At 29.8% G+C, this 12,462-nt stretch overlaps 1 protein-coding gene across 3 annotated transcripts in view; it reads left to right on the forward strand.

Annotated features, from left to right (window-relative positions):
• LOC117170540 (prominin-like protein) overlaps positions 1-12,462 on the forward strand; it is a 122,596-nt gene that overhangs the window by 97,188 nt on the left and 12,946 nt on the right. For 2 of the 3 annotated variants that reach the window (XM_033357345.1, XM_033357347.1), the window contains exons 8-10: positions 5,579-6,134; positions 6,272-6,430; positions 10,163-10,284. In XM_033357345.1, coding sequence (XP_033213236.1) covers positions 5,579-6,134; positions 6,272-6,430; positions 10,163-10,284 — 837 coding nt within the window. Of the gene's footprint in view, positions 1-5,578; positions 6,135-6,271; positions 6,431-10,162; positions 10,285-11,102; positions 11,154-12,462 lie in introns of all 3 variants that reach the window. The other variant, XM_033357344.1, reaches the window with a different exon arrangement.

Raw genomic sequence — 12,462 nt, forward strand, 5'->3', positions numbered from 1 at the left:
TAAATATATTTTTTGCATGCTACGATTTAAATCATCAAATTAAAATAAAATGTCTGATAATACAGAAATAGATGATCTAGGTATGAAATTCACTCAGAGGAAACGCAAAAGTAACTGTTTTCGGATGTCCAAGCAAGGCTAGAAAAAACCTATATGTTAGACTTCATCTATTCACCTTGCCTAAAAAAGGTTTTCTTAAAGTGGTTAATGAAAGTGGGTCTGAAGAAATGATCGATCGGAGATAGCAATGGGAAAATGTTCTAAAACTGGAGAAGAAGGTAACCTCAAACATGTGTGTTTGTTCTCTGCTTTTTAAACGTGAGGATTACTCATTTCGAACAGATAAGTTCACATTGATTTCTAGAGCAAAATATATTTTCTAATATTTTTAATTTATAAACAATTTAGATATACCATTTGAGTTATCTTGATTGTCAATAATTTTATTTTATAACCTCAAAATTTTGACAGGAACTAATTACAAGTTCCCTAAAATACATGAAGCAAAATCGTTTTTAATTTTTTACATATCGAAAATATTTTGAAAACTTGAGTTTTGCCTGGCTGAAGTTTTTTCAGAAACTGCCAAGAAAATATTAATATAATTATTACAGTGAATAATTTCCTTCTTTATATATAAAAAAAACATGCTTAATTATGATCTGCAAATGGACTTTTTGTAGATTGCAGTGCAAGGAAAAGGTACTTAAAACTGGTACCGTAAACCGGAAGATTGTAAACAAAAAGCAATTAGCTTTATGCTCGTTTGATCATCCGGCTATTTTACATAAAATAATATGTGTCCAGCGTGTAACACCTTTTTTCCTTCCACAAAATTTTTACACGAAGGAGTGGATAACGTAAATTTACAAATTTCAGCAATGCTGAGCGACATCTTTGACATACTAAGCACGAAAAACGATAATTCACTAACAACACAATGTATCAGTTGCAAAGTGACCCCGTTGTCGCCAGCCATCTTAGTTTAAATCCCCCTTCTGACGTCATGATTTCAGATCCCAATTTGCAACTCGCTAAATAGTTGTTTCAGTTTTGTCAAAATATCTATAGTTATATGTTAAATTCGTCTTATTTATTTTTTAATATTCATTTTGGTGAGACTTTTAGCTATGGTCAAAAGAAAGAAAAATCCCTATACGTTAATTTGAACCAGAGATATTGAAGTCTAGACTGAGAGGGTTAATATCGCATCGTCTGTCTGAGAAATTTCCCTTACGCAAAACGGAAATTTAAGATTGTTTTTCATTTTCAATTCAAATTGTAATTTTACGTATCTCAAGTTATACGTAAGGGCTTTAAGGGCGTTGAAAACCCAGGGCCTATCCTCAAAATTGAGATGCCTTATTTTACTCCACAAATACTGGAACTACATCTTTTTAGATAATTAGGGCGTGTTATTTTTTTGAATTAAATTTGTATTCGGCGTGAAAAATTGGATAATTTTAATAGTTTTTGTGTAAAACTAAAGTGTCACTCCGAATACAGGTTTGATTTAAAACAGGAATAGCCCTGATTATATATAAAAAAAATATGCAATTGAATAATTCCATGTCAAATCATCTGAAGAATTTATTCTATTGTTATTAATTTATAATGAAAATTATAGTATCCGTTCATAATAAGACATAGTTTTGAAAAAATATTTTTTGAACAAAAAAAATCAATAACTTTTTGGATTTTTCGAAAACAAATTTTTAAAATGAATTTTTCATTTTCTTTTAAAGTTTTATAGATAGCCTACAATACGCTCTAAAATCTCTGTGAGTATAAAAATGGGATCTTCCTTAGTTTTCGAGAATTAATTAGAAGCGTACGCCCAGACGGTGCACATTATGTGAAAAAACGTGTAAATAATTGGGAATGGTTAAACTGCGATCGGCTACCTGGGAAAAAAATTCGAACTAGAAAGAACAGGCACGATTTTAAAGATGCATTTTAATTTGTGCATAAAAGTCGTTTAACAATTTTTTTTGGAGTCGAAAGAATTTATTGAATAACAAAAATAAGTCTTTATCAGAAACAAAGTATTAGGATCAAATTTGTCGCTGCATACATTAATTAAAGTTTATTAAAGCTTACAATGCATTGAAACTCACATGAAATAATGAAATAATTGTATTTTTTTAAAACCTATTTCACAAAAATGTGTTTTTTCACTGTATAAGATAGAAATTCTATCTAAAACTATTTGGTTTTTATGAATATTTATTTTTAGTGTTCAATCATTGTTTTATACTTCACAAAACAATCGTAAAAACACTTTTATGCTACAATTAAAAAATATGTTTAAAATTATACCTACTCTTTTTAGTTCATTTTTCGGCACCATGTGCTGAAAACTGATTATTATTTCTCGATAAATAAAAGGAATTCCATTTTTATACTTACAGGGCCTTCAGAGGACATTGTCAACTATCTATAGAAATATCAAGAAAATCAAAAATGGATTCTTTCAGTTCAGTTTAAACATTTGTTTTTATTTAACTTGTTATTGATATAGTTTTGTTATGTAGACACTTCTCTTCAATCCCTGAAAAATTTGACAACTTTCGATCAAATCCTGAAGTATCAGTCTAATTTTTCGAAAGTCCAAAGTTTGAATAAAAAACTGATTTATTAATTATTTAATAATATAGGTACACAATCAGATAATATTTTTGTATAATTAGAATTTGCAATTCCGGCTATGGATGGAGTTTCACAATCAAGGACGGAAATTTAGGATGCACGCGTAATATTCATGCAGTACGTAATTATACTACGTCCATCGAGGGTTGCTTTATGTGCATCGCTTAGCGTTATAAAATACAGAAAAATGGTTTTCAGTGTAGACAAGATTATTTTTAAAAAACTCCATACTCAACAAAATCGCAAATTGTCGCCCATGAAATTTGGACCCACTTGGAACTTCAAAATTTTCGAAATGGAAAAAAATGAAACCGGCTTCATTTCCTTAGATTATAAGATTCGATTTTGAAAATCAAAAGTGTAAGCCGGTTTGTTTTTAACTTTTTGCTGTATTGTTACATATCTCACAGAGTTCGTAAATAAAGCATGATGTATTAGAGGACTAAAATATTTGAAAATTTGGAATTGGAAACAAAATTTCAGATTTTAAACATTATAATCCTAAAAAAATTTAATTAAATAATTCAAATTAAAACAATCTATATTTAGTGTTTGATATATAATACTTCAAATTTTATACGAGGGGTGTTCAAAAAGTAACTTTCCCTGCTCCGGGAAAAAAGCAAAACACAATTTTTAGGTTAAAGTAACGTATGTATTTATTGTCTGACTTATAAATTATTTTTCTGCATAGATCCCTTGGACTTGAATACATTTTTTATATCTGTTCTCGAGAAAGCTTTGACAAACCCTGTTTATAAAAATCCGTGCCCTGTTTTTTAAAGAGTAATTTAACAAAGTCTTACACTTCATCATTTGAATTGAAGTGATGGCCACCCAAACTTTCCTTTAACTTAGGAAAAAGAAAAATGTCACTTGGTGCGAGATGTGAAGAGTAGGGTGAGTGATCAAAAATTTTCCATTTGAATTTTTCCAGTAAGGTTTGTGTTTTTTTTTTACTGAATGAGGCTACCTCGCACAAACTTTACGGTAACCAAGATGATCTGTTATGATTGTGTGGATTGAAGTTCGACAAATATCGATTTCAGGAGGCATTGAGTCCAAAATTCTGTCAATTGTAAAGCGCCTATCCGCCAAAATGATTCTTTTGACTGCTGCGACTGCGTCATCTGTAATGGCGTTTTTTGGCCTGCCTGCACGCTGTTCATCATGAACTTCTCCGGGTCCCTCGCGAAAATATGTACTCCACTGACGCACCATTTGCACATTCATGCATTTGTCACCATAAATATGCACTAATTCTGTGTGACTTTCGTTGCCATTAAGGGGCTAGTACACAAATAAAAACCCTTTTTCAACAATTATTTTTTGGTACTAGACTTTATTACATAAAAGTGGGTTTCTCAGCATATTATAGTACATATTTTTAAATGTAAAAAAAAATTTTTTAATCTTTTTGCATTACTTCCCGCGGAGATACGCTAGTCCGAAAAAAAAATCGATTTTCATTCGGCGGCCACGATAACTCCACTTTGGCTTATCCAAAACACAAAATCCAAAAAGATTCTTAAAATGCACATGCGTGGGTATCGGATGAACCTCAATTATTAAAAAATATTTAAAAATGAATTAATGGTAGAAGTTTTTGATCGTTTTTTGCAACTTAAATTATTTTAAAAAGTTGTTAAATGTTATTGAAAGATTATGATCGAGGGTCATACGATAGCGTTACACCTTATCAAAATTTCCTTCAAGTTTGAGACAAATCGGCCCAGTAGATCGGCCGGAATCGTGGCCGCCAACTTAAAAAACACTGTTTCGAGAAAAACGCGTTCAAAATTTAACCCTTTGAAGCACAGCGTATCATATATTATACACAGAATAAATGTATTTATGGACAGTTTATAGGGACTAGAACAGTGAAACTCGGTAATCTTGGGTTTTCGGGAACGCTGAAATGAACCCGACATCAAAATTGCAAAATTCAAAATGGCAGATGCAATGTGGCGGACGAAATATATGAAAATTGATCCGATATGCTACATGTTTGCTACTCGGGGGTTTTCAGGGTTGCTGAAAATGAATCGAACCTCAGAATTCAAAAATTCAAAATGGTGGATTCAATATGGCGGACGAAATATATGAAAATTGATCTGATTTCCTTGATTTCGATCTAGCGGCGCCAGATCGAGTTCACGGAGCCCGACCTTACATTAAAAGTTGGTTCATGCACACCGTGCGTTACGAGCGCTTCGGGGGCCCTCGCGGCGTATTTCGATTTTCAGACACTTTCAGCACGCTTTGAGAAAAATGTTGGTTTCTATCCTATTTTTAGATGTATATAGTGGCCAAAAATGAGAAAAAAAATTTTTGGATTTTTTAAAAAATTATTTCTGTACTAGCCCGTTAAGCCCTTTTGCAGTTAAAAAGTGAATAACTGCACGCAACTCACAAGTGGACACGTTTTTCACAGGCAGCTCCATGGTTTACGAGCCGATACTAATGAAAAAAATTTTCGGCAGCTATGACCGGTTCCGCTCTTATCGGTATATCCTAAACTAAAACTATGTTCGGTCTCAGCTCGCTAGATGGCGCTGGGGCAAAACGGCAGACTAGGGAAACTTACATTTTGAACACCCCTCGTACTAACATTTGAAACTTGGAAATTGCAAAGAGTTTTAAATTGAAAAATGTCAACTTGAAACGCTGTAATGTTTGCAATCTTCGAATTGGGTTGAATCCTTTAGAATCGCATATGAATTCAGTTTTTTTTTAATTGACTTGAATTTAGTTGAATTAATTTGGAATGCGGATATAAAATAACTAGTCTCAATCTACACCGATGGCGAAAGTTATGCACCCTTCATGCAAAAATTTGTTTTTCTTGAAAAATTATTCTGCAACGTCTGAAACAGAATTCTTTCCCATTAGCATCTTAACTTGATGATTTAATTATAAAATTTTCCAGGGCTTGTCATGCAAATAGAACACTCTACAAGGTTCTGATGTTCGAGAATCTAATTAACGTGAATTCTTTACGAGATTACGTCGAACGTTATGACATCAATAAAACCATTCAGCAGTTGCGCCAAAAGATTATTTTCTCTCCTGGAATAGTGATCTTTAGCGAAAGAGCACGTGGGAAGTTGAACGATTTGGCTCAGAGTGGACTTAGTGACATTAAATTCTACCAGTATGCTGAAGTTCTCAGGGAAAACATTACCAACATTAATCTCCATCATCTTGCTTCGAAGTTGCGCGAAGTTTCTGCCAAACTTCCTCGAGGGTATGAAGATACTAAGGATAGTTTAGAGAAAAATGCACACGATTTAGATCATTATCACAAAGATCTTGTGATGCCGATGGCTTCACTGGGCGAGCAGCTGAGCGAAAATGCTTTGACGCTCCAAGAACATATCAGATTCAATCACAGCTCGATGGCAGAAGCCATTCATGCTTTAGTGAACGAAGTCACGCAGGCACAAGAATTTCTGAACAAAGATGGACCAGAATATGTGCAATTGGTAAAGTCTCTTTATTTAAATGTTTTTCTCAACTAAAATTGCTTTAATGTTTCAAAACTTTTCTTTGAAATTGAAAGCAGTTGGAGATTTGAGGATTTTAATTTTTTTAACTCTAGATATTTTTTTGTAAATTGCAGCTCGCAAGCAGATTTGGCGAGGCATTCTTGTCTCAGGTGGACGACTTTTTGGAACATGTTATTGACAGTGCTTTAAACAATGTTGGAAAATGTGGGCCAGTCTCGAATGCTTATAATGCTACACTTGTCTCTGGCTGCAACAAAATTCTTGATCCTTTTGTAAGTACTTTTTTAATTAATGTCGTATTTGTGGCGTTTTTTATCTAAAATAATTCGATAACGTTTCTATTACTTTAAAGCAAAGTAATTTCTTAGCGTTTTCCTGAATTTTCAATTACACATGATTTATTACTGTGGATTTTATTAAATTTTATATACTCTAAACTTGGAACGTTTGAATAAGGTAAACTGACCATTACTGGGACAGTTAGGAAAAGCTAACCCACATCAACACAATTTTAAAATGGAGAATTGGATTTTTTGTACAAAAACCGTTATCATAAGTGGCTAGGACATTATTTGATCGATTAGAACAGAAAATACATTATTAATTTTATTGTAAATTAATATAAATGGATATTTTTAAAGCTAGTCAGATCGCCCATTAGTGGGACACAAATTTTGGAACATATCCTCAAGTTGGACATCAAAGAAGTCCATACTGGGGCAAGGAAAATCCAATGGGGTGTATCAAAATAAAATGGCACAATTTATTTATAATTTATTACAGAATACATTAAAAAGCAAAAATGGACTGAGATTACCGTTTAATCATTTATTATAAAAAAGTTATTTAAAGTAGTTTATTGAAACCTCTAATTCTAAAATCAAATTTTGCCAACTGCTTAGGTAAGTAATTTAATAATAACTCATACATTTCATTTTTAAATAAAATTAGTAAGTATGCATTAAAATTTAATCTTATATACTAATATTATTGATTTACTTTCAAATTAAACTGTTTGGCAGTAAATTTTGAATTAGATTTCATCTTAATTTAAGTCTTTAGTTAATTAAGTGAGTAACATAAATAGAAAAATGTATTAAAACAATTTAAATTATTTTTTGGTTACAAATTTTATTATTTGGTTGAAAATGTTATTGATTGAAGAATCTGTTTTGATTAATATTTCAACTTTTTTGTGTTGAAAGTTCGTCCTTTTGGCTCGAAAATTTGTCATGCAACTGTTTTGTTAAAAACGATATTATTTAGGTAGAAAATTCATAAATTTGGTTAAAATATTTTTCTTTTTTTAATCAAAAATCTTATTTATTTAAAAAAAACATGTCATGTTTAGTTTATAATTGAAACGTTTTTCGTGTGAAATATCAATTATTATATTTTTTGATAAGAATTAATCTTTTTTGGTAGAAAATTAGTCTTTCTTATTTAAAAATTCAAGAATTTCTTAGAAAATTGAAGTATCAGGTTAACCAAAAAAGTTAAATTTTGTTAAAAAAATATAATAGTTGATGTTTTAATCAAAAAAATTTTTAATTACATATTGAAAGCAGACGAATTAATTAAAAAAAAAAAAACGAATTTCAAATAAAACTGCTGAAGCCTCAACATAAACAGATTAATTTTCAACCACATTTGCATTTTTGCTCAAGAAATATGAAATTTATTATTAAAAAGATACGTTTTCGAACCAAAAAGACGAATTTTCAAGAAAATAGTTCAAATGTTAATCAAAACACATTTTTCAGTCAAGAAATAAAAATTTTTTTTTAACCAAACTGTTGAATTTTCAAGTAAAAAAGATGAGTTTTCTTCAAAACAGTTATATTATAATTTGAAAATATAATTTTTCAACAGAAAAGTTAATTTAATTAATTTATCTTAAGAAGTTAATCGATAATATTAATCTTATTAATATTTCATATAAATGTATAATATTGAATTTTAATGCATACTTACTATTTTTTTCGAAAAATTAAATTTATTCGATACTATATTACATTACTTACCTACGCAGTTGGCAAACTTTGAGGTTAGAATTGGAGGTTTCAATAAAGTACTTTGAACAACGGTTTTAGAATAAATAATAAATTGAACGGCAAGATTATGTCTTATAAACAATATTTTTTAATATTTCACTAAAATAATACTGCGACATTTAATGAAAAACACGGCGAAAGTGACCGTCTCAGTATGGAAACGCAATTTCGCAACTCACGTTCAAGTGTCCGAAACTGAGACAGTCAGCGACAGCTTGTCCCGGTTTAGGCAACTTCGCCAATAATTTGTCCACATGCGGGACATTAAAATATTCATAAGTTATCGAATAAAATCGCTAATAAAGTTATGAATTTTATTCTTAAACGTATTAAATATGCAAAAACATTACTTTTTCTTTTACTATAGGAAACTTCAGTAATACAATGATGTAAAAGTTATGCGGAAAGTTTTGAAATGAAAAAAATGGCAAATTTTGTAGCAGTTCATTCACACATTTTGATGAAAATTTTTGATTATTTTTTACTAAATGTGTAACTTGTCAGGACAAAAATAAATAGTGGTAACAAATTTAAAAGAACTGCAAAAATAATAGAACATTTTTACTTTTATAATTTATGTCGGAATATAAAAGATAGTTCACGATATTTATTATTGTCTCAGTATTGGGCATACGTTTTACGTTGTCCCAGTAATAGTCGATGTACCTTAACAATTTTGCAGAATAAATGATCAGGATTTTAATTTGAAATTATCTTTGGTAGTGTAACGAGGCTAGAACTGAACTAGTTTATGTTTACCACGTAATTGCGCGGAACCTAAGAGACCTGGATAAGTCATGGAATTTTGAAAAAATTAATTATTTTTTTATTTCCACCTATTTCAAAGTACTAATAATTATTTTAGTACTTCGTTAATTTCTATGAACATTTCTAAGAATTTCTACTGAAATATCTGAATTTTTAATTCATTTTTGACTCTCAATAGTTTTTCATAGATAACGCTTATAAAATAATTTTTCGTATAAAGAATTTCGACGATCTATTTAATGCCCAGAATACATTAAAAGTTTTTTAAACCTTGAAATGATCTTTTTTTAAACTTGCATCGTCTATCAATTTTGACAATATTGATACTGTGTCAGTTCGGGGTGAACGAAGATCATCCTCTTATAGGATTAAACTTTGTACATCGAAATTTATCATTTTTAACAAAAACCAATTAAAAATTATGAAAAACTTAAATTTCATTTTGAAGTCACACGTTGTTTTCCGTAAAAAAAAAGTATTATTTATTGTTAATGGCATGTAGAAATTTGTAATTTTATAAGAAAAACTGCAAATATAGCTTTATCAAATTCCAATTTTCGGATAATTTTGTAGCAGTTCATTGTTTTCGCAAAAATTCGATTACAAATTATGAAAAACTAAACGTTTATCATTAGGTTGTGCAATGTCCTATGTTTTTTGTAGAAAAGTTTAGCTATTCATAATTATGTGTAGAAATATGAAAAAATACATTTAGTTTTTCCAGGTATATATTTTCGTAGAACTTCATATAATTGTTCATAAATCTTTGTAGAAATTTGTAATTTTCTGGAAAAAACAATACAAAATTATGATTATGTTTCTTTGTAATTTATAGATTAGTAACTTGGTAACACCGACATAATACAAATATTTTTACAAAATTCTTTTAAAAAAATACACACAAATTTGATTAAAAATTAACGTAAGGGATTTGAAATTTGGCAGTTGTATCATAGATAGGGACTTGAAGTTTAGAATAGTTAAAAATAAAGATTATTATGCAATTGTTTGAACTCACAATCCGTTACATTTAATTGTATCCGACTTAGTAGACCAGCTTGAATATTTTATCAGGCAAAGATAAGTAAAAAGAAAAGATCTCTGATTTTCTTTTTTGCAATTCTGTCGATTCTCGAAATGTTTTTTTGCAAATGTTTCTTAATCTAATTTTTATGATTACAGAATGGTTTCTGGATGAGTGTAGGCTGGTGTTTAGTTCTATTTATTCCCACGATAATACTCTGTGTGAAACTGAGTGCACTCTACCAAAAGTCTGATCCATACCCGGGACCACTAGTTGAAGCGTGAGTATTTTTGAATTCTTGATTATTTTCCGTATAGTTGCTAAGAACATTATTTTTAAATTAGATATTTTTAAAAGAGAGTTTATTTTATCTTATGGTTTTCTCCGTACCTTCTGTGGTGCATAGTAGATGATATTATTCGTACGCATCATCTTATTTTAAAAATCATAAATTCATTTTCACACCCATTTGTTGTCTGTAATCATCTCTCGTAATTAAATCTATAACAAAATTGTCTTTAAACTATTTTTTTTTCAGTTCGTTCTCATTTTTACTGACCATCTCGTATATTTCAATATACGTTTGAAGTGATTTCAATCTATAAACTTCCTTATCACTCTTTTTGTCTCAGAACATAGCATGTGGTGTATACTTGTGCTTCTTTCTTAATGTTTTTTTAGGTCGTGGCATGTACCTTTTCTTTTGTTTTTCTTTGTCCTTTATTTTCCCATTGTCAACGTGCTCTATTATTTTTAAATTCATTTGTTCCCAACTTCCCGTATACCCTAAATATCAGAGTTGACATTACTTTTAGAAAACATTTTTTAAAGATGAAATAAATTTAGAATTGCAGGCATATCAAATTATCGACAAAATTGTTTTGAGGATTTAAATTTAACTTGAATACAGAAGCCCCACCTTGAATCTTCTCTCTACTATTTCACTATAAAGTCTTAGACAATTTATTGAAGGCTCTGCTGGGCCAACAAAGCGTTTCATTTCTTCAGAGTGCCTTTGTAAAATTTAAGTTATATTTAGTAGCTAATTAATGTGTGGAATGGTTGTTGGAATCTAACTGCTAACACGCTCCGTTCCAGTGAATATTTGTATGACGCATATGCCGACAGGGATAACATACCCCTTGCTCAGTAAGTATATTTTGTGAAAAACAACAGACCGCTAGCATGTTAAAGTTTAAATAAAAGCATATCTGATTCTGTCATCTGTTACACTCTTTCGTTTAAATTTCTTTTTGTATTAGGCCACGATTTTTGCTTTTTTTTTGCTAAAAAGCTATTGTTTTATTTTCACAGATGTAGTTAAATATATTTTAATTATTTTGTGCATGCAAGGTATTTAGGTAACAATATACATTAAACTTTTGTCGAATTGCAGGCTAAAAAACATAACGAAGAACTTATTTTCTAAGATTTCGGGGTATCGAACGCCTTCAAACTTAATTTCTGGTTTACATTTTGTGCACACAATTAGTTAATAGTAGCAAACGCAGAAATGCAAGATGCCATCTTTAATTGTACTTAATTTATACGTGAAATATTTGCTGTTTAAAAGAAAAACCTAGAAGTTTTGTTAGAATTCGTTTTTCAGTTTTTATGTCTATTATTCTTATTCTTGGCTTATTCTGTATCATATGTTTCGCTTTATACATTTATTTGAATTCATGAAACGTCGGCCAAAATTCTTAGTTTTGTACACGATTGGAAGCCGAAATTTCTCTTTTCGTTAATAAAATATTGTTTTTTTTTTTTTTAGAAAAAAAGGTTTTGATAGGAAGCGTGTTTCTTTTTCAATGTAAATCATGAAAATTCCATTTGAAACACTGTTCTTTGATAAATGTTTTTTTTTTGTAATATTTATTTTTGGTTTTACATTCCACAGCACAATCGTGTAATCACTTTTATGCTCAAATTTAAATTAAAGTTCCAATTGCTAGTTACCCCGGAATATTAATTAAATTTTAACTTAATATGTCAGAAATTAATGTAATGACTATAAAATAAGGACACATAATCACCTGTACCAAAATGCTTTAACGTTTAATTTGCAATTACCGCTTATATTTATGTACAAATTATCTCTTGTTTCTTTAAAGCTACTAAGTGGAATAAGTGTTGTTAGATAGGGATCGTCCTTAAACTACGTTACCACTGAGGGGAGGGGGTGAGTTGCAAAATCTACGCTTGACAAGGGGTAGGGTAGAATATCTCTAATATATAAAATATGTAAATATTTTTACGTTCTTTTATGTAAAAAATGTTTAAATATGTAAAATCTTTTTTTCGGTACTAAATTAAACTTTTTGCTTCAAAATTCCTCTTTTTTATTTGAAAATTTAACTTTTTGGTTTAGAATTCTTGAATTTTCTCAAAAGTTCGTCTTTTTTGGTAGTGAATTAATCTTTTTGTTTACAAATTTTTTTTTAATTAATTTAACTTT

The sequence above is a fragment of the Belonocnema kinseyi genome, chromosome 4 (assembly GCF_010883055.1).
Source record: "Belonocnema kinseyi isolate 2016_QV_RU_SX_M_011 chromosome 4, B_treatae_v1, whole genome shotgun sequence".
NCBI lineage: Eukaryota > Metazoa > Arthropoda > Insecta > Hymenoptera > Cynipidae > Belonocnema > Belonocnema kinseyi.